Source organism: Pogona vitticeps, chromosome 3 (genome assembly GCF_051106095.1).
Source record: "Pogona vitticeps strain Pit_001003342236 chromosome 3, PviZW2.1, whole genome shotgun sequence".
NCBI classification, from domain to species: domain Eukaryota; kingdom Metazoa; phylum Chordata; class Lepidosauria; order Squamata; family Agamidae; genus Pogona; species Pogona vitticeps.
Window position 1 is genome coordinate 83,588,488 of NC_135785.1, and position 26,478 is coordinate 83,614,965.

Here is a 26,478-nt window from a genome sequence, read left to right on the forward strand (position 1 = left end):
TCACTTAACAATGTTTTCAAAAAAGAGCGGGAAAGGTGGCTGTTTGGCAATGCTAATTTGTTCTTCTAACTGCCTGTACCCAGGATGCATTGCGCCTGTGCAGGGAAGGGATAAAAAACCTTCCTCATGCATCCTGGGTTTACTTTCCCACATGCAGTTCAAAGGTTGGCTTTGCCTCTTTGCTCTGTCTTGTGGGTGCTTTCTGTGCTGGAGAACTTTCAAAGGTAAGCTTGCATTTCTTCTCCTGGGTGGGTGGTGGGTTTTACAGTGTAGCTGTACTGTACTGTATTGCAAAACTCTGATGATTTTTGCAAGGGGGAATTTGGGTCTGTCTGGCTTTGGTTATGGGTTTTTTTTTTCACTGGGGAAATTGCAGGGGTTTTTTTGGCTGGGGGTTTCTGTGGATTTGTGTGGGATTTGAATGCCCAAGTTCAAACCTGATTTTAATTTTTTTTCCTGCATGCTGCTTCTTGGTTGGGGGGGTTTTTATGCTTTGTGTGTGTGGAATTCTGCAAGGAAATGATTGCTGTTCTCTTGTGGGCATGCCTGCCTCTGGGATTTGGATGCCCAAGTTCAAACCTGATTTTAATTTTTTTTCCCTGCATGCTGCTTCTTGGTTGGGGGGGGGGGTTATGCTTTGTGTGTGTGGAATTCTGCAAGGAATTGGTTGCTGTTCTCTTGTGGCCATGCCTGCCTCTGGGATTTGGATGCCCAAGTTCGAATCTGATTTTAAAAATTTTTTAACTGCTGCCATGCTGCTTCTTGGTTGGGGGGGGTCTATGCATCTCAATGGGACAGACAAAAATTTACCAAAAATTAATGAAGACTCAGAAACTGTTTTAAATGCTTGGACTCGTTAGTGCAGCTTGTGAAACCTTTGCAAACTTAACCTGGCTTTGTTCTGAGTCTTCGTTAATTTTTGGTGAATTTTTTTCTCCCCCATTGAGATGCCTTGAAGCCTACTCAATGCATTTGAATGGTGGATACATTGTTTCACACAACGATGTTTCCTATGGAGATTTTCGCTTAAGGACGGCAATCCGTTCCAATTGGAACGGATTGTCCGGTTTTCAATGCATCTCTATGGGAAATGGTGTTTCACAGAACGATGTTTTCACAGAACTTTTTTTTTTTTGAACCAATTAACATCGTTGTGCGAGGCACCACTGTAGTTCCTCTTAAATACAAATCCATTCTGTGAATCATCCTGTATTGATATATAATACCATTAAGGTGCTAAGAAAAAGAAATCACATTGTTCCTGGCCTGCACAAAGCATGTTAAAAAGAGCATGTGCATCAAAAGTTTACTACTTTCTTGTGCTTTTTAAATAGGAACTAAGAGCTGAAATTTAGCTAGGACTTCCTACCTCTGAACCATGTTCAATTTGCTGCACATCAGTGTCTACAGAGTATTTTTTAGAAGTGCCACTGTTGTTGTTATGCACTATTGAATTGCTTCTGATTTACAGTGAAAGTACAATTTATCAATCTCCAGAAGGTTGTACTGCTAACATCCCTGCTCAAATCTCACAAACCTAAAGTCCTTCCTTTACTGAGACAATCCATCTCATCTTCAGCCTTACTCTTTTTCTGATACCTTCAGCTTTTCCCAGCAGTATTGTCTTTTCCTGTGAGAACTGTTTTCTCATGATATGGATAAAATACAATAGCCTCAGTTTAGTCATTTTTTTTAATTCTAGAGAGAATTCAGGCTTGATTTTATCTAACATCTACTTATCTTTCTGTCAGTCCATGGCATCCATAAAGATCTACTCCAATTCTATACTCTGAATGAGTTGATTTTCTATCAGGTTTCCTTAGTGCCCAGTTTCACATCTGTACATAGTATCTACACATATTATAGTATAGATGATCTTGGCCTTTTTCTGCAGTGACGCATCCTTAAAGCTGAGGATCTTTTCTAGTCCTTTCTGCATATCTTACATTATTGTTGTTTCCTCCATGAATTATCATTCCTTATTCCCCTTGAATATACTGCAGCTTTCTAGATAAAGAAATAAATTACACCCTTGTCTGACACTTCTGCCAACTGGAATTCTTTCAGTTTCTTTACAGCCTGTCCTGACATCAGCTTCTTGTCCACAGTACAGGTTGCACATCAGGATAATCAAGTACTGAGACATCAACTTCTTTGAAAATGATCCATAACTTCCCATGATCCACAGAGTCAAAAGCTTTATTGTAGTCTGTAAAGCACAGACTAGTCTTTTTCTGAAATTTTTGGTATGCTCCAGTGCTCTTTGCAATGTGATCTCTGGTGCCTCTTCCTTTCTGGATTCCAGTATGAACATCAAACATTTCTCGCTCCATCTATGGCAAAAGTCTTTGTTGCAACACTTTGATCATCACTTTGCTCACGTGAGAAATTAATGCAACAGTTCTATAGCTATTGTACTCTTTCATTGTATCCTCCCTCGGGGACTGGAAGATTTCCAGTCTGCAGGCCATTGTGTTCTCGATATTTGTTGCCATATTCTGCTTACGATTTTGATAGATTCCGCCTCTACAGCTTGAAACATTTCCATCGGTATTCTACCCACTTTGGGTGATTTCTTTCAGCAGCTTTTACTTCACCTTCTAGAACATTAGGTTATTTATTACAAGATTCTTTTTCAAAGGAATCTGTTATCTTTGTATGTCTTCTGCACAGTTCTTCAATATATTGTTTCCATCTTCACTTTATTTTATCCTGATTAGATAATATGCTTCTCCTTAGTGTAAATGCTACTACACATCTGTTAAAACAAAATGTATTGTATGAAAGCCACACTGCTGTTTCCCTTGAGAGTCACTCTCCCCACTGCAGCTCTGTTCCCCCTTGAACACATCCACAACTGGTTCTGAAGATATGGCAAACCTTTTGGAGCCAGTTTTTCAGGTAGAGCAGAAGCGCGGAGAGGAATATATATGCAGCAACCATCAGTGGAATATTGGATTTAGTCCATTATTCTTGGGACTGCCAGATCCACGTCTAAACATGGTGTCAATATTTTTAAAGCTCAGAGGATCCCAGAGAAGATGTAGCTGCTACACTTTCCACCTATTCCTCATGTGGTTCTTTTACTCCATCTTCTTTCTAAGCACTAAGATTGCAATGTAGTTTTGAGCTGTGGAGGAAAAGTCTACTGTAATGGAGAAACAACAAACTTAGCAGTCAAATCTCTTAAGTGCTTATACAGACTTCCGTGTACCGCAACTATTGATCACACATTCATATAATTATTTGTACCTTTTGTAGGCAAAAGGTTATTCTAAGATATTTAAGATATTCACTACGTTATCACACACATGCATAGGTACAATCTTTAATACATAAAATGATTTATTAAACTTTCCTTCAGAGACTTTTATTCTTACCATCAATGCATAAGATGCACAGACACTGTGAAATCCATAATAAAATGCTGCAAATTGTTTGTAGATTGATTTGTTGAGAAGGAAATCTACATAAAGCTGCACATACTCTGAAAAAAATAATAGTTCTGATTTCATAATTGCTATTTATTGCACCATATCTTAGTTAGCTAAATAAGAATATTTAGAGCTACTACATTATTACCAAGTGCAGTCTTATAAACGAGTTCAAAAATAAGAATCTCATTTTAAAGCATACCTCAGTACTTATCAACTGAATGTGGACATAAATTACCTTTTCTATTCTGATTGGTAACTGAAATTTTATCACCACCGGACTTTAGGCTGTACGTTTTTATGACTCCAAATTCCTCTTGAAAAACCTGACAAAAAAGACAACATTAATGTTTTCCAGCAACCTGTATGTCTGATTAGGATTGGAGAAAAATGTGGTTTATTACTTTGCCACAATGTTAATTGGCCATCATTGCACCAGTCAGTATTACTCAGCCTACCTGGTCTCAAAGATTCCTGTGGGGATGCAATGAAGGTTTATTTTACATCATTTTGAGCTTCTTGAGAAGAGATTATATATAAATGTAATGTGAACAAATACTCATAAATGCTGTTCTAACAAAACATCCTTTTGTCAGAATATCTGATCATTAATAATATCATATTCAGACTAGTTCTAGCAAAAGCTAGATATTCTTCACATGTAAACAAAATATGAGGATGTCTTAATGCTGAAGGTATGGCAAAACCTCTGCAGCCTTAAGCCAAAGCTAGACCTAGACCTGGTGAATAAAACTACCCTGTCTTTAAAAGGATTTGCTGAAATCCTATTGTTGTTTGTTTAAGGTTTCTGTAACTTGCTGCAACTAACTTTACCTAATCAATGAGGTGGTAGAGTGCATTTAACTGGAGCAACTGGGCTTACAACAAGGCACATGATTGACCCATGCCACAAAATCTCATCAATTAGCTGCAATTAGCTTCAGCAGACTATGCAAAACTTAATAAACACTAGTAAGATTCTGGCCATTGTTTATTAACTAACCTTAGCTTAAACCATGGTCTATATAAATTATGGCTACCAAACTTGTGAGATCTCATATTTGGTTGTCCTTTTCAAAACAGACCTCTCTGCCAAGCAGTGCTAGAGCAGTACTTTGCTCTGCTTTCAACCTTTTTCAGTGCTAATAAGCTATCATCAGTTAATGATCTAAGTATACTCTTTTGCCCATTGCACATCTGTCTTGCTGTCTGAGATGTAAAACATAACTATGCTCAGATAGTGATGTTTTATATCCCTTTTCAACCTTACGTACAGATGTACATAATCTTGGTGGTGAGCTGCGGAAATTATGTCGCAATTTTTATTTAGATGTGGCATCTTATTTTGCAGAACATCCACTGGAGAAACTGGGCTATGCTGTTTACAGAGAAAATTGTGGATGCACTGCACTTACTGGCACTAACCCTAAGGCAAACATTTAATGTTTTAAAATTGATTTCCAGGATGTAATTCAGGAATACACAATTAACTGAATAAACGTGTATATACTCAATATTGTATTAATCTGAATTACCAGTGAATCTGGAGGCATGCATTTCCCCACCTTTCCACAATGAAGGTGAGTAGAAAATGGGTTCACAGTAGCAGAAGAAAAATCATGGCAGGTTCTGTTATCGTTCAATCTGTATGCACTGAATATGTTTGGAGTAGGTTTTACTAGGCTCGTGGGGATTACTGGGATCAAATAACTTTCCCAACCTTTGTATTATGTGGTCTATCTAAGTGAAGATAACAAGAGAAAATCATATAGCTATCAATAGATAGCAGGATGCCAATCATGACACTTCGTCTTTTACTGGAGACATTGCTGCCTTCTTTGTCTGGAGAGACTTTATGCATTTATTGAAAAATCTCATTTACCTTCAAGTTCTCTGATGTCAATTCTAGTTCTATTCCAACTTGAAGACTGCTCTTGAACTTGACAAACACTACACAATGCAGCTGACAGTACAATGAGCGGGCCATGTTCTCTGGCATTGTGCCAGCTGTTCCGACTTTGTTATTGAGAAGGATAAATGCTGCATCTTTGTCCACAACTTGCTCTTTTAAAACCTTTGCTCTTGGTCACGTTTTCAGGTATACGCTCTTTAAATCATTAAAAACAAAATCAACATAACACTTCTATTCCTGTTTTATACACTCTGATGGCAACAAAACTATTTTATACACACTGACTGCTAAATAGATCAGTGGTTTAGGTCTCTGGCTGTGGAGCCAGAGGTTGGGAGTTCAGTTCCCCACTGTGTCTCCCTGACAGGGGCTGGACTCGATGATAAATTAAACCAGTGGTTCTTAACCTTGGTTACTCAGGCGTTTTTGAACTGCAACTCCCAGAAACCCCAGCCAGCACAGCTGGTGGTGAAGGCTTCTGGGAGTTGCAGTCCAAAAACACCTGAGTAAACCAAGGTTAAGAACCACTGAATTAAACTACTCCCTCAGGTCATGGTTATAACCAGCAATGAACCCATATCTCAACTAGCTAGCTAGTAAGTAGCCAGTGACCAGAATTTTATTGCAATCATATAACGTAAACTGGAAACTGTGCATAACTGATATATGCATTCATTCTGTTTGTTGCATTGTTGGGCAAACTCAGGTCAAGTACTCAGTTGTGCACTTTGTTGTGCATGTTGGTGCATGGCTGTACCCCTGGGCACACGACAGAAACCCAGAACATTGTGAAAACTGCTTTCACAATGATTTTCCTTACACATGCTATATTTTGCAATAGAATTTTGACCAATGAATACTAGATAAACTAAACATTCTAAGAGTTTTTGTGATATTTTTATATCCAAGTTTTATTTTATTTACAGTTCTTAATTTTCAGAATAATTTCTCTTAAACTACTGTAAATGCATTCTAATTTTGCTCTTTTGAGGAACAGGACATGGAAAGTTGTTCTAAACTAGTTTGTTCTGTTTTACAGTAATTTTGTACACCTATTATACCTGGAAGGTTGAGTAAAAGTCTTCTTCAACATTCCCTTCATAGGACAGAAGTTCACTTAGTCCATGCGCCAGTTCCTAGAAGAAGAATTTGCAACATTTATAGCACAAAGAGTCACTTTCCATTTATATCGCTCTCAAAGAAAAATGGGCAAGAGATCAGTGGAGAAGGTGTGAGCATTCCATGTTACAGATATTAAACCATACCCATACTGCATCAGATCAGATGTGTACATGTGTACTAATTGTTGCTTCCCCTTTTGAAACACATGCTAAAAGCATCTCAACCTTTTCTACTAGCTGTATTGATGTATTTTAAAAAGGAAAAGCAACAGTTTGCATTTACAATAGATGATTTATGTGTGTATTCTGCACTAGTGTTTCTCCATTGCAATACAAAATATAACATAAAAGCTGCCCTATGATTATTTCCACCTATTTTCTGTGTTTCATTTGGGCCAAAAGAAGGTATCACTTTGCAAAATGATCAGCAGCTGAGCTCAACTGATTCAAAAATTAAAATAAAACATGTATATTTTTAAAAATTACCAGTGTTGCGACAACCGGTATTTTGTCAGTTTTCTTGTTGGAACTTTCATCCAAGTATAGAGTTTACTTTACTTTCATGACAGCAATGAAAAAGGAACTAAAGATGTCTTGACTCCTAGCTAACTGTTTATATGCTGCTTTAGATCTATCTTACATGAAAAATAAGAAGCCTATATGTATATCACTTTTTGGTAATACTGGCAAAGTATTTATCCTCACAGATGTTCATCTTTTCACTATGAATGTAAATAGGAAGTTAAAATGTGTGTATTCAGGGATGGAATCCAATTCTGGAAAAGTGCAAAAGAAAAAGCTACCAATTCCAGCTAAATCTTATTACACGGTACAGTACATGCAAATTCCAGTAACATATTAATGTCCTTTTTGAGCTCTGCAGTGGGAGAGCCATTTGTGGAATTCTGAGTGGACAAATTACAGATGGGGAAAGTCTAAGCACTAAATCAACCACTTGAATACAGTGGTGCCTCGCTTAACGATTGCCCTCCGCTTCACAACGTCATTTTTGCAATTGCAAAACAATGGTCTAAATAGGGTTTCTTCGCTTTGCGATGATCGGTTCCCTGCTTCGGGAATTGATTCTTCACAAAATGATGTTTTTTTTACCGCTTATCGGTGGTTTCAAAATGGCCACTGGGTAATTAAAATGGCTCCCCGCTGTGTTTAGGGACGGATTCCTCGCTATATAGGCACCGAAAATGGCCACTGTATGGAGGATCTTCGCTGGACGGTGAGTTTTTAGCCCATTGGAATGCATTGATCAGTTTTCAATGTGTTTCAATGGACTTTTTATTTTTGCTCTACGATGTTTTCGCTTAACAGCAATTTTCCTGGAACGGATTATCGCTGTTAAGCGAGGCACCACTGTATTCAAAACCACCTGTAGCTGCGTTTTTGTAGGCAATGCCATTGTGATTCTAATACACGTTTGTATGTAATATATAGTAGCTGTTAGTTTCTGCTAATGTCTTACTAGATTATGCTGCTAATGCCAGGATTCGGGAACTACACATAACTCATCTCAAATCCTAAATATTTATAAATAGTTAAATGTTAGTCTTTGGCTGAAATCTTGTTTTATAACATAGCTGTGTAAAGCTGATGATGCCATCAGAGATGGTGATTTTTCTGTAAATAAAAAATTTCTGATTCCTCCTGAAGTTCTCATGGTTTCTCTTTCAAAATGGGGATCCATTGGGGTCTCAGGGATCGGAGAAGTCTTTAATTTTTGGAAATGGCAGCTGCTGGTAAAATCATCCCATGAGAAATTAAAGACTCCCTCCCCCACATGGTTTCCAGTGGCTTCCACCACAACAATAGGGATCCCATACGAGCCTTTGGAATTTCAGGGGGAATCAAACTTATGTGCCATAACTTATGGCAACAGATTTCAACCCTTGTGTCACTGCCTTGGTGCTCTAGTGTTTCGGTGTGCCCAGGACTGAAGTGAGACTATGTTCATACTGCAGGTATCCTGCTGTGATTTTCTGGTAGTATGATCTGCAATTTGAAGGACATAATGAACATGTTCTGGAGAGGCAGAAAAATGTGTTGACATATAGTGGGCATATAGTAGACATTATCTAAAGGGGTGGGGTAAAAATCTAATAAATAAATAAATAAATAAATAAATTATAATATAATATAATATAATATAATATAATATAATATAATATAATATAATATAATATAATATAATATAATATAATATAATATAAATCTGGTAGTATGGATGATGAACATCTCAGGGCCAGCAGAGCACTCTCAAACAGATGAGCAGATGAGACAAAGACACTGCAATAGTTTTGAACATGTATATCGTATCTCTGTGAAGATGTACAAATTCCCCCTTCCAATGTTGCACAGCAAATAAAATGCATCTTTTTAGGGCCCTACTGTAACATCTTCATCAGCCTTTTATGTGGGACGCTATTAAATGATGTCATGTACTTATGAAAAAGTTATCATAAATCAAACTTCATACACAGGACTAGCTACAATACTTGTCAAAAGAGACAAGTATTCATAATTCAACTGCAGATTGTTAAATATCGAGCAATCATTAAGTACACGTAGGTGTAAATTAAACATACATGACAATTGTAGAGAAGTTAAAGTGGATTATTAAACTGAAATAACTGTCTAAGTGAATAGCACCCTAAAATGTCCTTAACTCACTTGCAATTATAAATTCAGAAGTTTTAGGATTAATGTTGTTATTTAATTGTTAATTTGTGTCTGACTCTTTGTGACCCCATGGACCAGAGCACGCCAGGCCCTCCTGTCTTCCACTGCCTCCCCGAGTTTGGTCAAAATTAAGATTAATACTTATCTCTTTTTTTCAGTGGCTCCTTTTTTCACTTGCTCACTATAGCTTCATGCTTGTGGTGATGCAAGGGTTTAACAATGTACTGTACCACAAATGGAAGCTATCATTTGGCCCAAAGCTGCAAATCACGGTTAGCATTAGATGGCTTCTTTGGTTCATAATAAGCACAAAGCTAACAAAAATGATCGAGTATTGAATTTTACCATTAAAGTATGAAATTTACTTCTATCTGATCATTGTGCAACTATGCCTGTATAAAGCTGATTTGTCATCAGTAAGGGCAATATTTTTGTAATTACTGTACTCAGTTTCTATTTCTGTCCCAAGGCTCCCTTTCATCATTGGAATGTTGTGGAACAGGAGAAGGAAACCTTTACTGAGAATCACAATTGCTGGTAGCAACAATTTCCAGTAATTAAAGACTTTCTCTTTCTATCCTGCAGCTCCCACAGCTTTCCCACAATGACTTGTATTACATGGCAGCCATGGGATCCGGAGCACAGAAGAAGAAATATATATATTTTTGGGGGAGGAGGAATCTCTGCTGATTACATCATCAGCCTTACATTGGCCCATATTATAAAACATATGTTGGTTTTCCACTGACAAATAGAAAGTTACAATGCTTACAGAATACAAATTGCATATATCTGAAAATGCTGGAGATTATAAAAATGTGATTGAAGACAAAGCTGTAAGAAATTTTTAAAACTAGCAAGAGAAGAATTAGTTCTTGAAAGTGTTTTTTATTTTGTTTTTAAAAAGATAATGATTTATACCTACCGGCATAACCTGACGTAGATCATCAATATTTACACTGCAAATTCCTACAGGTGCACTCTGGTCACATGGTACAATAGGAGGACTAAGCAGCTTTTTGTAGCAGCACAGTGGAAATCGAATGTCCAGTGTGATACTGTTATAGACAGCAAGTCCCATAAGCTAAGGGCTGGATGTTAAGTTTAAAATCATAGTACAGTATTATAACAGAGTAATATACTACAGTTTTAATAACCCAGGAACATAAAAGTTTAAAGATGACTTCCAAATAATATTAAACAATATCTAACAGTTACAAACTACTGAAATTTATGTTTAAAATATTGATGAATAAATACTTATTTTGCACTCTCCAGTACAGTGTTTTATGGTGTATAAGCAGCAGAAGCTGGCTGGATAGTTCAGTCAGTTAGATAGCTAGCCATGGAGTCAGAATTTGGGAGTCTGATGCCCCACTGTGCCTCCAGGGAGAAGAGCCAGCCTGTGTGGCCTTGGGCAAGTTGCACAGTCCCAGGAAGCCCCCAGAAGAATGGAATGGCAAAACACTTTTGAGTACCGTTTACCCTGAAAACGCCATATGATGATTAAGCCATAAAAAGCATTTCTATGAGCAAAAGATTTCTCTACCATTTAGAATTTTATATGAAAACATCCAAAACATAGACACAAACATAAACACATATGCATTAAAAAGCTTCATTGAATAGCCAGAGGCGATTCAGGATGACCAGAGATATACTGTATATGAGTGTTTACAAGTACAGTATCTGTTGTTCCTTGTACTATGGGCTAGAGGAGGCCGACTGAATCAATGGAAATTACAGATATCGATCAGTTCAATGCCTCTACTCTAGTTGGAACTAACAACTGGCTTTAGCCTGAAATATCAACAAGGCCCAGAAAGGTAACCTTTTCATGGGCATCTTAGGATTTTACCTTAAAGGACAATCAGAAAGTGACACAAGCTGCCTTATGCTCCAAATTAATCTCTATGTAATGACTGTACCACATTTATATTTAATTGTGAAAAACATTTTCATATTTAAGAGTATAATGCAAAGAAATGGCTTCCATTTTAAAAACAGATTAGTAATTATGTACCATCAGGAGGCAAGCAGGGAACCAAACTTCCAACCTCTGGCTCTATATGTATGTCTATCTCACTATCTCACTGAGTTTATTTTTCCAGCAGTTTTTAATGCCATGAAGTTAAATGCAACCTATACCCTGTAAAAAAAAACACGATGGGCACACTCCTAAAAAAAAAAAAAAAAAAAAATCAATGGCTGTCACAATTAGAGTAGGCCCACTGAATCAACGGGGATTTGGTGAGTCGGTTCCATTGATTCAATAAGCCTGCTCTAGCTGTGACTAGTGTTTTCTGGACCAGCCATCAAATGTCAGACCTATGGGTTATATAAAAGTAACATCCTTTAGAAGGTTAAATGCTTCTTGAAGTGTCTGCATTACAATTCAGGCAGGCCAACATAGTTTACAGCACCTAAAATGACATGTGTGTCCTTGCACTTGGGATGACATGCTTCCTTCATATGTATGAGAAATTGTTCATGAAGGGTAAAAGGATTTAAACAGTGGGTGCCCTCCACTACAGTCTTCACATTACAACCCAGTCACAGATACTTGAGTCAAAGATACTGAGAATGGCTCAAATCCTTTTGTCTAGTTACACTGGTGTAATCCAAACATTAACTTCTGGAGACTGCCCCAAGTTAAAAATCACCATAGACATTACCTGTTGCATAATGTCTATGGTGATATTTTAATTTGGGGCAATTTACCTCCATAGGTTACACCATTTACAGTACACAGCTGCACAAAGGGATACTGGTCAGTTTAGTTACGTGTTATAATCCCAATGTCATGCGTATAGGCAAGTCTTAGGAAAGTGTTATGCAGAGTTAGGTCAGAGCTGTGCTGAATCCACAACCCTTTTATCAAGTGTGCAAGAGCAAATTTGAGAATGAAGTCTATTCACAATAATGAGAGTTCTGACACTGACATCAGTGCAATACAAACTACCCCATTTTTGTACTGACATGCTTGCCTTCATACATGTTTACACAATCAGTAAAATATATGCTGATTTCATTCCAATCATAGATTTCTCTACGCTCCCCCAAGTACTATGAAAGGAAAAATAATTTTAAAATACATAAAACATTTAAATATTTTGGACATGGTTTATTTACTATGTATGCAGCACCTTCTAGTGGGCAGAAAAGGATACAGCTCCAACCAATCGGAATTCAGAGTAATTATCACAGCTCAAGCTGCTAAACCAATGACAATGAGAGTCCTTATGATACGTAAACATGCCTGTAGAATAGAATAAATGTTTTTGTAATAAAGTTCTATGTCTCAAACTCAGTGTGATCCAGCCAAAATCAGAAATGCCCTATCCTTGTTGGTTTCAAATCAGCCCAAAATCTGCTTTTCAGATTTATATGAATAATGACTGTTATTGAACATATATCCACACCATCGAAGTATTACAAAGAAAAAGCAAATTCCTTTAAATGATTTCCTTTGGCTTAGATGTTGTATTAGTTTTATTTCAGATGCTGCCAATTCTACCCCCCCCCCTTTAATCTCATTATTTCTTATTATTAAAGTAGAGTGAAAATACCATAAGTATGCAATAAGGCCAAGCTGAGAAGAAAAGACCATAGATCTAACAAATAATGAAGACATCAACAATGTTCTAATTTAATTTTTATTTATTTCAGGTCTTTGTATGCCACTTTTTGATTGACTGGTCCACAAAAGGGTTTACAAAAGACTTAAAGGGACTTACAAAAGAATTTAATTTTACAAAAAATTAAAGCAAGCATATCCATTACAAAATCCATTTTAAAAGTATAATCATGATCATACACTAGTGCAAATAAAAGCAAAACAATTTTCTTAAAATGCTTTGAAAACACAACACAATTTCATTACTCAACTGATTGAATATACTCTCTGCAATTCAATATTTTGCTCATTTTTTTGGCTACTAATGGGAGGAAAGGAAAGGAAATCTACTTGGAAAGCCAGATCTATAACCTCAACATGTCCATTAAATCCATGGATCTGCATACCATACCTACCATAGTTCAGACAGTGAAAAACCATGAAGCAATACCTCTGCGGATGACGTTAATGAGGTAAATTGACAGAGAAGAAGGAAATCCACAAGACCCCAGACTATTTAGGACTAAGAAATATTTGATATAAAGGATGTATCTGAATGGGTTCATTTTGGTTTAAGGACCTGTAAATGAGCCTATTTTTGCATTTATTAATTCTCATCTCCTTTTGGTAAACATTGTAAGAGCTTCAACTGAACTACTCACCATAGTCTGGATGAAAAATCTGTCGAATTAGAAGAAGAAACCACTCTTTTGTTAGGCCACCCATGTCAAGACCAGCTTCTCCTACAAATGTTACTTTCAGTTTTTTTTTCAAATCTGCTCTCTTCCTTGTCAGCTATTTAAGTCAATAGATAGAAGGGGGGGAAAGCCCTTAAATTAGGAATAATAGTTTTCTTTTAACATTGTTTTTGGACAAGAGAACATTTTCATTTTACAGTCTTGCACAAGTCTGTATCCAAAGCATTACATCATCTTTCAACAATCTTTAGAGAAAATGTTTTGTATACCTCGTCCAATGAATCACTAACTAGGTGCATTCTTCTCACTTTCACATTTAGGAACAACATATTCATATCGGGTCTCTGCCTCCGAGAGACTTTGTCCACAAGGCTTTGCTGTGTAGAATCAGGAAGGGAAAGAAAATAACCAGGATTAACTATTGTATTATATCATGCTTTTTGTACTGAATTAAAGAACTAATTATTATGACAAATATCTCAATTAATGGTAGAAAGACTGTTGTGTAACTTGAGGGGGAAAATTGATTCCATGCTGAAGATACTGATGCTCTCATAGGATCACTTTTGTTCTGGTGAAGGTGTTGGGGCTGCATGTGGGGGGACATGCAGAGTCTAACTTTTGAAAATTTCCACCAGTGGGATGATTTTGCAATTTTTCAGAAACCCCCCCCCCCGTCTTGTAGCCCCCAGCAGCTTCCCCACAGCAAAAAGGATCCCATGGAAGCTTCGAAAGCTTGTGGGGGTACAGGTGGAATCAGAAAGATTTTATCTAAAAAAAATTATTGCAGCAGTTGATGATATCATCAGCCTTACATGGCACAACTCCATGAACAGGGTTTTAGTCAATGTCTAATACTGTAGCTTAAACAGACTTATTATCTTTGTTACTTAATTTATTATCATTGTTGATGCCGAATCTGAAGCTGCACGAGTAGTTCACAGAAAACTGAAAAATGTATGCAAGACAGAAAGGACAAAGCAGATACAAGAAGTAAAATAACAGACCTTTCGCTTTTGTCAAAGAGTCTTTTGTATACCAATTTAAACACACAAGTGTAAATGTAGGTGTTTTAATAAAACACTCCACTCTGAGGATAGCATTAGGAGCAGCATAATGACAGAAATATCAGTACCAAGAAGGCAAAGCTTGGTCTCTTTGCCTCTACATGGCATACACATCTCAAGGGAACCTATTTGACATGCTTCCCTTTAAAAGGAAAGAAAAAACCCAAAGAAACAAAAAAAATCTCCCATCTTGTCCCCCTCTAGCTTCCCCTTCTTTTTTAAAAAAATCATAACACATCAGGGTTGTCCTAACTAGGCTTGAAAAAACAACAACCCTTTGCTTCCTCCTCCCCTCCATGGGTCAGCAGAGAGAAAAAAAATTAATTTCCCTGTATCATTAAGTAGCTAAATTGTCTGCTGAAGCTACTTAATGATATTGGGAAACTGAAAGTATATAGGAAATGGAAATAGCAAGCCATCTGCTTTAATTCAATCCCAGCAATTGCATACACTGGAACTGAACTAAATGGGCTAACTCTAGTTGCCTCTGACAGGGAGCCAAAACGATTTAGGTAGGAACACTTGAGGGAAGGACTGTTTCATGCTGGCACTCACCGTGTTTACCAGAAAAATGAGTGAACCATCTCATCCTCACAGGTGACCGAACAGCAGGACAAATTTCTGCACCCTAACATTCAATCATTTTTAATGGTAAGTTGCTACTGGAATTCTCGGGGGAGCATGCTTGCCCACTGGCTTGGTGCATGTTAGAAAACCAGTGGGGAGCTGTTAATTTCCCTCTAGATGGCATAAAAAGATACAGCACTTGCCATCTGCATGTGTAACAAAGCCACAAGATTTCAGCTTATGTATCATTAAAATTTCAACACTTTCAGCATTCCTGTTAGCTCTCATATGAACCATGTCAATATACTGCAGATTTGTAGCTGATGAAATTATTCTATACTCCAAATTTCTATGATGCTTTAAAGGACTACAACAATAATGATCCATATCTCTCTCTTGGAAAATTCTCAACTCTCCACAGAATCCAAAAAAACCCAAATGCGACACTGTGGGAAGTAACTCTTAATCATTCTAACTTTATTTTTTTATACATTTTATATTTGTTTGGTCAACAACTATTCAGTTCAAAACTGGTATCACACAATATTATTGATATATTGTTCAATATTGTTGACTCTGATAGGCTTGTTCTGGTAACTATTTCTGATAACTAAGATTTATTTTGTATGGTTCCCTATTTTGTGATACATTAGTTATTTTTATGTTATATGACAGTAATCTAAGGTTGTAAATTGAAGAACAATAAATGCTATTGATGATTGAATGACACAGACTAAGACAATCCTTGCCATTGCTATTTCCAAATACGTAGAACCATCTTTCAACTTCTAATTTCTCTCTTGTTTCCTATTAAACAGTCACATTGGTTTTAATCACTGTATATTATTATGCCTACCCGTGCAATATTTATCATTTGTTGTTCCGAATCCCTCTGAATAATAATTTTTTTCGCTGCTATAGAAATAATGAATGGATACTGACAGAAAGAAAACCTGAATAATAAAACAGAAAGAAACATATTACTTGAAAATCTATTTAATTATGAATTAGATTAAGACATATAACAAGCTTCCAACAGTAGTTACTGAAAGACATATATTTATTTCATTACATCAGTGAATACAGGTTGCCAGTTCTTTGCTTGCTAAACTAGGTGTAGCTGATGTGTAGTACCAGTATGTATTTTTCGGTAAGAAAAAGCAAATGCAATTTCAAAAATCTCAGTGCAGAGTGGAATCTTTCTTTTATAATATGCTGAAACTCAAATGTGATTTTACACCTTATTTTTAAGTCATCCCACAGGCAGTATCCTTCCATAGGTCCAGATTGCTCCCATGCTCATGAGAAAGACTAACAGTCTACCCTCACATTCTTGGGGACAGAAATTCATACAGCTGAAAATATTGGGGTTGACATAACTGTATAACTGAAGCATTGATTGCACATAACTCACTATAAAGCTTAACTCTTCCTTAAGCAATCAGTAAGCAATGTTTTTGCATATAATTAGTTATGAACCATTTGGGGAGCAGCAATTCATTACAAAAGGAAGCAAAAGTAGCTGATACTTTAACAAGTGAATACAACACCACTTATCATGTGTAAAATGAAAGCAGTACGCACGATTTAGAAAAATAATATGCTAAATTACATTAACTAATTAACAGAAATGCCACACGCCGATCACATTAATTTGCTCATTGATCAGTTAGTAGGAGTACCTGTCTCTGGAGCTGAGGGTTGGTGGCAAGCATGGAAATTTTGGATTATAAAGTTCACAGTTCCCCTTTTTGGGACTTCCACCTGACAAACACTTAAATGTGGCTCACCTGGAAAAACTTTGTGGCCTAGTAACTTATGTTGTATAACACTGATGATATCTCATAGGATCCCTTCCCATCTGGGGAAACCATCAAGATAATTTCACTGGCAGTGGCAATTTTTGAAAATTAATGACTTTTCCCCATCCCTGATATCTTCTCCAGAATGAAAAAGATCTCATGGAAGGCTCAAGACCTTCAAGAGAGAGAGTAGAAAGTCCATACCTTTAAATTTGCCATGACTGATGATGTCATTAATCTTATGTAGCACAAATTATGGAACAGGATTTCAGCTATTGCACAATAAATGTTTTTGAAGACTTTTTGTTGCTCAAGGGCAATTTAAGCAATTCCTATTTTCTTTCAGTGTCTGCACTGATTTTAATGATTTTATGGAGGATAGATTATAGTAAATGCAGATTAGGAATAAAATTGAGTGAGATTTTGTGAACAGGCATACATCCTACTGAAAGAAAATGTATAAGCATCATGATATGCAAAAACATGTAACAAGATGAACAAGTATACCTCAATATCAATTTTTTAAAAATTAAAATAATTATCTGCACCACTCTGATAAACTATCATTTTGTTTCTTCTGTGCCATCCAGTTACATGTGATTCGTGACAACCTTAATAGAGTTTTAATTACAGTGGTGCCTCAATTTACGAACTTAATTTACGAACCGTCCCAGAAGATGTTCGCAAGTCGAATCAGCATTTCCCATTGAAATGCATTGAAACCCGATTAATCCATTCTGCCTGTTTTTTGTTTGTATGTAGAGGCGCCGGTTGTAAATCGAAGCATTAGTTCCCATAGGAACTAATGCAAAACTGGTTAATCTGTCTATCACTAGGGGGAGAATTTTTTTTAAACCTAAGATGACTTAGGATAAAAAAGGGCAGGAAAGGAGGGAAAAAGGGAACAATGGGGAAAAGAGGAAAGAAAGAAGGTCAGCACTGGGGCACACAGACCCCTCAGACAAAGGTTTGTGCTTTTAAGCACAAAAAGACAGAAGACAGACAGAGAGAGAAGACAATGGGGGAGAGTCTGGAGTCTAAAACACATTTTAAACCCACACATGCTAAACCCACACATTTTAAACCTAAACATTTTACACCAACACATTTTAAACCAAACCAAGCACCTTTGAAACAAAACACATTTTAAAACCAAACACCTTTTAAACCCATCTACCAACACCTTTTAAAGAGAGAGGTCACACCACAGTACACAAACCCTAGGAGCCACAGAATCCAGCAACCATTATTCCAGCAAACAGACCCCCTCAGCACAGGGGGGCAGCATAGCAAGAGAGAGAGAGAAGACAATGGGGGGGGAACTTGAGTCTAAACCCCATTTCAGAGCAAAACAGCCAGTACAGACCCATGCAGAAAGGGTCTGCAAGACCCATCAGAGCACGGAAACATAACTCCCTCCACCTAGCCCAAACCCAAGCTGCAAAAACTCTTTACAGAAAACAAATGGAGCAGATCAGAAATGCAAAAACCAAGGGAAGCATGCAGGAACCATTGCAAATGCACAGAAAACAAATGGCGCAGATCAGAAATGCACAGAGAACAAAGCAAAAAACAAGGGAAGCATTCAAGAGACATTGAAAATGGGGGGAAAACCCAGACCCTCCCCCAAGACCCATCGGAATTGGGGGGAACCAAAAAACAAACAAACCGCCCAAGACTCATCACAGCACAGAAACATAACCCCTCTCAGCAAAAACCATGCTGCAAAAATACCCAGAACACTTTTTTAAAAGTTTAAAGCAGCACCTTACCTTAGCAGGCAGCTTCCTCGGATCGCACACTCTCTAACTGCTGGGGTGAAAGAGCTACAAAGAAGCAGCCTCATCGCCACCTACAGCTAGCTATTTGAATTTCCTGCCCTTTCCCCCTGCCTTTTTGTGTTCATAAGTGGAAGCTCCGGTCACAAGTAGAAGCAAAATTTTGCAACCGGATCTGTTCGTAAGTTGAAACGTTCGTATGTAGGGGCAATCGTAAGTCGAGGCACCACCGTATATATAAGAAGAGATTTTACCAGTGCCACCCAGTGAGTTTCCACAGCCAAGTAGGGATTTGAACTCAGGTTTCCTGAGTCTTAGTCTGTCACTGTATGCACTGCATCACACTGATTATTACTACCTGCTATCTATTCCACGAAAGCTTTTCCTCTGAAGGTGTTTTTTTTAAAATCTGTAATTCAAATGATGCAAAAATCCTGTAATTCAAAATGACGCCATGGGCATAGTTCTACATTATGGCAAATTAGATGTAGAATATTGTTTCAAATATAGAATATTGAAATATAGCCTAAATATACTACATGCAACAGTCAGTAATCTACCCCCGGCCTAGGCTATTTAGTAGATCCTCGCCCCACAGTATTAAAATTCTGACATTTTCCTCCTTACTTGTTAGAATTTCCATAACTTTGCCAATTCTGATATTCTTCCATGAGATCAATATGATCCAGTGTAGAATTATAGAAATCCATATATGGAACAATAGGAGGAATAGCTAAACTATTTGAAGCATCTGCAAAGGAATATTTAAACCAAAAGTTTTCAAAATTAGTTCTTGACAATCAACTTTGTTTAAAGATTTAAAATTAAGATGTCAAAAGAGAGAGAGCGAGAGAGAGAAAGAGAGATAGAGTAATATTTCATGATGCACAATCTACTACATTTTTAAAAAGAGAGAAAACAGTTATTACATCCAGACCCTTTTCGTTTTATAACCAACTCAAGGCCCTCACATTTGCAGTGGAACATTTTTTACAAATTACTGTTGTGGAATCACTGCATCCTACTCTCCCATCATAATTAGTATTCCTCCTAGGTCACATTTTATGGTCCTGCTTGGATGGTATAAAAATCAGATACTGTACCACTGTGAAGAAAGACAAATATTAAGGTGTTTTTTTCTTCAAGGAATACTTTTAGATCAGAATGTATTCCTTCTATAGGCAGATTGTGAACAGGGCTAGCAGTAAAGTACCCCAGGCTCCCACTCCATGAGCCTTCCACGAATAAAAATCGTTTCATCAGCAAACTCTAGACTCTAGAACAAGTCAATGAAACCGGGTGTCTTTTTACTTGTTCCTGAACTGTCAGGCCGATATTCTACTGAGATTCCACAGAATGAAAAGTTCTGCTGGTGCAATAATACAGAATGGCACTATTTTCTTTGACTGCTGCTGTTGCACAAGTGATTAGCTCCATAAAGAAAACTGCACTCTGCTTGCACAATGGCACTGCTCATGTAAGCAATACATTCAGCATTACTATCCTTATAGGACTTACTGTTTAGCATAGTTTCAATAAAATAATAGCCTCATTTCTGTGTTCATTTTTTCAACATGTCTAGTGGAACTAGAGGACTACACAAATCATCTTGGTAGCCTCAAGCACTTCTGCATTATTTAATTGAATGCTGTGACAGGCAACAAGACTTGTACAGCAGTGTTAGGTACTTTCAGATGGTAAAGCAAGTACCTGTATTGGTTTTAGGTTCTCATTTAACAAAAAACTAAACCTCTATTACAATGAATACAGTAAGTGATAAATCTATACTGTACTGGCATGTGCTTTTACTACAGATAGGTATAACAGGCTAAAGCAGTGGTTCCCCACCTGGTGCCCCCAGATGTTCTTGGACTAAAACTCCTAGAAATCCTAGTCAGTACAACTAGTGGTGAAGGCTTCTGGGAGTCTGAGAACATCTAGTGACCCAAGGTTAGGAACCACTGGGCTAAACATTGACAGAAATATTCCCAAGTCTGCGCTTGCCCCACTATTACCTGACTTGCTATTGTGTCATTATAAAGTCAGAAATATTTTGTGCAACTAGAAATTGTCAGCAAAAGGAAGTTGACAAAAAGTTCAGTTTTTGTGAGGGCAGAAAAGTCTGTTAGAGTGGGATATTCCACTGAACTTCAAAAAACTGGTGAAAGCAGATACTTCACTGAGCTCATGAATGGAAGAGTTGTTGCCAGTGGATCCAAAATCTAGAAGGCAGCTAATTTTGCAAGGGAGGCCAGCAAAGTGGGAGAGGGAAGGCACTTAAAAATATAAATTTGACCTAGTAGCAGGCAAGTAATGGGTTGAAGATATATAATAAAAAGTAAACCACAGAAGCCTCTGTGCTGCAAGGTCAGAAGACCAGCAGTCGTAAGATCGAATCCACGCAACAGAGTGAGCTCCCGTCACTTGTCCCAGTCCTGCCAACCTAGCAGTTTGAAAGCATGTAAAAATGTGAGAAGATAAATAGGTACCACCTCCTATAGGGAAAGGTAACGGCATTCCGTCTCTAGTCACGCTGGCCACGTGACCATGGAAACTGTCTACGGACAAAACGCTGGCTCTACGGCCTGGAAATGGGCACAGCCCCCTAGAGTCGGACACAACTGGACTAAATGTCAAGGGCAACCTTTACCTTTATCTAACCCTATTAAGGAAAAAAACATCAAAGTAGAAGAAGAAACAAAAACTAATTGTGCCTGGGAAAACCTACTAAATAAAGACAAGACTTTGGTTGCTGATGGAATCCACCAGGTGCACTTCTCAATAAGAGGCAGTTCCTCGGGTTTGGCAGGAAAGAGGCGTAAAGAAATAAACTGCAGCATTCTGTCTATCATTTGCTTGAATCTCTTCTGTGACATCCTAGAAGAAATATACTCATATTATATTGATGATAGCATGTCAGCTACTGAAAATTTATAGAAATCATGCTACTGTATAAAACTATTTTGATTGACCAAATTCCATAAAAATAATAGTACCATCTTCATGAGGAATTGTATCTCGTGTTACATGGCTGGTAGCACTCTAAACATTTTCTATGGACTAAATTTGACTGCTATAAGCATGGTATTGACATTGTTATAAAAGAGCTAGTTGACACCAATTACCGTATTTTTTGCACCATAAGACACACTTTTCCCCCTCCAAAAGGGGGGTAGAAAGTCTGTGCGTCTTATGGTGCGAAGTTGGTGACTTCGCCCCCACTGACCCCGTGGGGGGGAGCGTCGCAAGGGTCCGAGGGAGCCTTCCAGGACCCTTGCGATGCTCCCCCACCCCCCCACGGGGCCAGCGCAGGTGAAATCGCCAGCTTCCTGGTGGGGGGAACGTTGCAAGGGTCCTGGAAGCTCACTCAGACCCTTGCGACGCTCCTCCCACCGGCAAAATCGCCAGTTTCTGGGAGTGTTTTGAGGCTTCCCAAGCCTCAAAACACTCCCAGAAACTGGCGATTTTAACCCCCCCCGGCCCCGTGGGGGGTGGGGGTAGCGTGGCAAGGGTCCAAGGGAGCCTCCCAGGACCCTTGCCAGGCTGCCCCCACCTCCCCACGGGGCCAGCCCTGGCGAAATCGCCAGGTTCTGGGAGTGTTTGGAGGCTTGGGGAGCCTCCAAACACTCCCAGAAGCTGGCGATTTTACCCCCCTGGCCCCGTGGGGGGGTGGGGGTAGCGTGGCAAGGGTCCAAGGGAGCCTCCCAGGACCCTTGCCAGGCTGCCCCCACCTCCCCACGGGGCGAGCCCTGGCGAAATCACCAGGTTCTGGAAGTGTTTGGAGGCTTGGGGAGCCTCCAAACACTCCCAGAAACTGGCAATTTTACCCCCCCTGGCCCTGTGGGGGGTGGGGGTAGCGTGGAAAGGGTCCAAGGGAGCCTCCCAGGACCCTTGCCAGGCTGCCCCCACCTCCCCACGGGGCCAGCCCTGGCGAAATCACCAGGTTCTGGAAGTGTTTGGAGGCTTGGGGAGCCTCCAAACACTCCCAGAAACTGGCGATTTTACCCCCCTGGCCCCGTGGGGGGGTGGGGGTAGCGTGGCAAGGGTCCAAGGGAGCCTCCCAGGACCCTTGCCAGGCTGCCCCCACCTCCCCACGGGGCCAGCCCTGGCGAAATCGCCAGGTTCTGGGAGTGTTTGGAGGCTCGGGGAGCCTCCAAACACTCCCAGAACCTGGCGATTTTACCCCCCTGGCCCCGTGGGGGTGTGTGGGTAGCGTGGCAAGGGTCCAAGGGAGCCTCCCAGGACCCTTGCCAGGCTGCCCCCACCCCCCCCACGGGGCCAGCCCTGGCGAAATCGCCAGCTCCCATGACCTTTTGAGAGGCTGAAAAGCTTCTCAAAAGGTCCTGGAAGGTCGCTATTTCGTCCATGCTGGCCCCGTGGGGGGGGAGTAGCATGACAAGGGTCTGGAAGGCCCCCTCAAACTCTTGCCACGCTACTCCCCCACGGGGCCAGCGCAGGCGAAATCGCCAGCTCCCAGGACCTTTTGAGAGGCTGGAAAGCTTCTCAAAAGGTCCTGGAAGGTCGCTATTTTGCCCATGCTGGCCCCGTGGGGGGGTAGCGTGGCAAGGGTCTGGAAGGCCCCCTCGGACCCTTGCCACGCTACCCCCCCATGGGTCCAGGGGGGGCAAAATCGCCACCTTCTGGGGCTCTTTTGAAGCTTCCCAAGCCTTAAAAGGGCCCAGAAGGTGGCGATTTTGCCCCCTCTGACCCTCGGGGGGGGCAGGGTGAGTCTCTAAAGGGTCCTGGAACACACTCTAGGACCCTTTGGAGGCTCACCCTGCCCCCCCACCAGGCCAGAGGGGGCGAAATTGCCACCTTCTGGGGCTCTTCTGAAGCTTTCCAAACCTCAAAAGAGCCCCAGAAGGTGGTGATTTTGCCCCCTCTGGCCTTCAGGGGGGGCTGGGTGAGCCTCCAAATGGTCCTAGGTTGTGTTCCATAAGACAGACCTCTCCATAAGGCTCACCAATTTTTAGGAGAAGAAAACAGATTTTTTTCCTGTTTTCTTTTCCTAAAAATTTGGTGCGTCTTATGGAGAGGTGCGTCTTATGGAGTGAAAAATACGGTAATTTATGTCATTTTTTGAAAAGTGCTTATCCAGCAGAGTAAAAATCATTCTTTGCCAAGGAAAACATAGCTGCATGTTCTAATTTAGCCACAGACTCCCTCTGTAGCTCTTGGGAACATTAAGAATCCTTAGGGTCCCCTCAGCTAGGTTAAAAAAAATCACCCATGGAATACCATGATGTGTAAGGAACACACATACATTTTTGTTTTGTAGTGTTCAGAGTTTGATCCTGTGTCACATATTCCTCATACTTGAATCCCTCTCCCCCACAGTCTGGATAAATTTTGATATAGCCCAGAGGGGCAGGAATAAAAAAATATCAAAATGCTACATACATTAAAATTTTTAGAACTACAAATCCAAATAACTGAAGCAAAAAAAAAAATCAAAATTATACTTGATCCTTCAGCACTCAAGTTCAAGCCTTCAATTTTCTTCTCCCAGTCATCATCGGCCAGATACTGTGACTGTAATTACTGACCTTGTTTTCTGGCCTTGTTTTCCGATAGGTACATATTAGTACGTTGAATTCATATTCATTTTAAAAAAAGTAATGCAGCTGATTAAGGATGCACAGAGGCCAGACAGGAGTGTGAAAGAAAGATTGTGCTCAACCCTTTGAGCTTGATCCTTTCCCAAGCTGAACTCTCGTGTGCGGGGGTGGTGCTGGAGGCTACAATATACTTTTAACTTCATATTTTCCCCCTCATCTGTAAAAAATGTAGCTTGGACAGAGTAATTTTCAGCTGGAAAAGGCTAAGAGGACTGCTTGCAACTCACCTTTCTGCTCAAATGCTGCCTGCCTTTTTTCATTAAAAGTGCAGAGGTAAGAATCACAGGCTTGTTCATGAAGTATAATTTGAACTGAACTAAGTTGGTTTTCAAATTCTATTGTCTACAATGTGACTTCTTCTTTAAATAACATATCTGGTCATTTACAATCCCACCCCCCAATCCATTTTAAGGAAAGGGAAAAAATCCTAAAGAACAGAAAATAATTTACTTTTTAAGCCAGTGAACCAGGAAGTGATGGTCGCCTTCTGTTAAAGCAGCGATCTGTCTTAGCAAGTGAGCATAAATGACATATGTTGATGTGTTACTAAACAGAGGATTCTGAAAAAAAAAATTAAACACTTTATAAGTATAAAAATAAAGCATAACTTCAAGTTACAATGAAAACACTAGTAGAAAAATAATCATAGCAAGATTATTTGGTTGCAACAAATTCTTCTGAATGCAAGAACACAATATATCTTTTCTTTGTCCTACAACTGAAAACAGATTCCTCTCTGTGCACTGAAGAAACATTGAGAGTTTCACATTAAATCAATGGTGACCAGATATGAGTGTGGCCTCTACTGTGCAGTACAAGGGGTTACACCAGTACTAAACTCACCAGCAGGACGAAGATTCAGATTGTGAACACATGGTCAATAATCCTCTATCTAGCACTTCACTGAAATCCTTACAGCTGTGTTTCAGGACAATCACCATTAAAATCAAATCAAAGTATTGTAACTGTAGTCTGGGAGTGAGTACTATAGGCTGAAAAGACTACACATTCTGGAAATGGATATAATTGCCTTATACATGGAGGAAGCCACCTTGGAGGGAAAAACATATTTAAGGGATCTGGTGAGTAACCATTAGTTTCTGTGATATATCTCAGAAGATTACATTTTAGTCAAAATCTACAATAGATCTTCTAAAAGGAGGTGGTCAGTCTAATCCTCTCAAGAGAAGCAGCTTTGTAACATATCCTTACTTGTACATAATTTTCACCCAGCAAGGTCCACATTCCACAAGTCAACTGCCATGCCTACAAATGAATACCTTTCTGAGCAAAGGTGCCATTGGACAAAATCCTGTTGTATATCTACATCAGCATAATTCCAAGTCACAGAACTGGTTGCAATTCAATTCCTTTATTAGAAATCAACAGATCAGACAAGTTGTTTCAAAATTCACACCTAGGTGAAAATCATACTCAGCAAGCAGTTCCACAGATGCAGTTGCGCAACTCTAGTTACGCAATCAGGTATGCAATGCAGACTATCTGGTCATAACTCCCTATGAACTTCTGCAGGCATTAACTTACGCTATGCCAAGTACAGTAGGATTTCAACCAATACGTTTTTTCAAACTGGAGAACTGATCTGGATTATCTACAGTATCTCGGATATGATGTACTTTGCTCCTTCTGTGCTGTTGTTTCTACAAATCACTGAAAAGATGCAAAGAACAGTACAGTAGGCACAATCAAGGCCCCGTCAAAACAAAACAAAATGCAACATAGGGGTTCCGACTGGTGCAGTAAATGCCCATGTAATAAATAACAGCTTCTCCTACCTGCAAAAGCACAAAATATGCTCTAAGATCATCTTTTGTTCGTGGGCTGAAAGCAGATTAATAAGAACAGAAGTTGAGTTTGGAAAATAATTTCCTAAAAGTAATTCATTCCCACCACTCATTACAGTATTTGAAAAGTCATCCATTATTATTATTTTTTAAACTGTTGATTGTTAGTTCTTATTTCCTTCCGTCACTTTTTATACATTTTATTTAAAAACCTCTTAGGGCTGATAAAAGAATGGCATAAAATGTGAAAACTGCCTCTATGGCCTTTACAAGTAACATTTGAAAGTACCGTATTTTTCTATGTATAAAACACACTTTTTCCTAAAATAATAAGAGGTAACATTGAGGGTCGTTTTATACACATAAGTA

At 39.1% G+C, this 26,478-nt stretch overlaps 1 protein-coding gene and 1 long non-coding RNA gene across 5 annotated transcripts in view; one reads left to right on the forward strand and one right to left on the reverse strand.

Moving 5' to 3' along the window:
- HECTD2 (HECT domain E3 ubiquitin protein ligase 2) overlaps positions 1–26,478 on the reverse strand; it is a 73,262-nt gene that overhangs the window by 14,525 nt on the left and 32,259 nt on the right. For 3 of the 4 annotated variants that reach the window (XM_072995300.2, XM_072995299.2, XM_078391332.1), the window contains exons 7-18: positions 26,101–26,146; positions 24,755–24,864; positions 21,415–21,563; positions 19,314–19,437; positions 15,963–16,059; positions 13,742–13,849; positions 13,437–13,569; positions 12,329–12,417; positions 10,084–10,242; positions 6,408–6,482; positions 3,673–3,760; positions 3,381–3,487 (exon numbers count right to left, since the gene is read on the reverse strand). In XM_072995300.2, coding sequence (XP_072851401.2) covers positions 3,381–3,487; positions 3,673–3,760; positions 6,408–6,482; positions 10,084–10,242; positions 12,329–12,417; positions 13,437–13,569; positions 13,742–13,849; positions 15,963–16,059; positions 19,314–19,437; positions 21,415–21,563; positions 24,755–24,864; positions 26,101–26,146 — 1,285 coding nt within the window. Of the gene's footprint in view, positions 1–3,380; positions 3,488–3,672; positions 3,761–5,316; positions 5,542–6,407; positions 6,483–10,083; positions 10,243–12,328; positions 12,418–13,436; positions 13,570–13,741; positions 13,850–15,962; positions 16,060–19,313; positions 19,438–21,414; positions 21,564–24,754; positions 24,865–26,100; positions 26,147–26,478 lie in introns of all 4 variants that reach the window. The other variant, XR_013543973.1, reaches the window with a different exon arrangement.
- Positions 153–6,509, forward strand: LOC140705919 (uncharacterized). Its single transcript, XR_012085537.2, has 3 exons — positions 153–224; positions 4,899–5,014; positions 6,386–6,509. It is a non-coding gene; the product is annotated as an uncharacterized LOC140705919 (long non-coding RNA).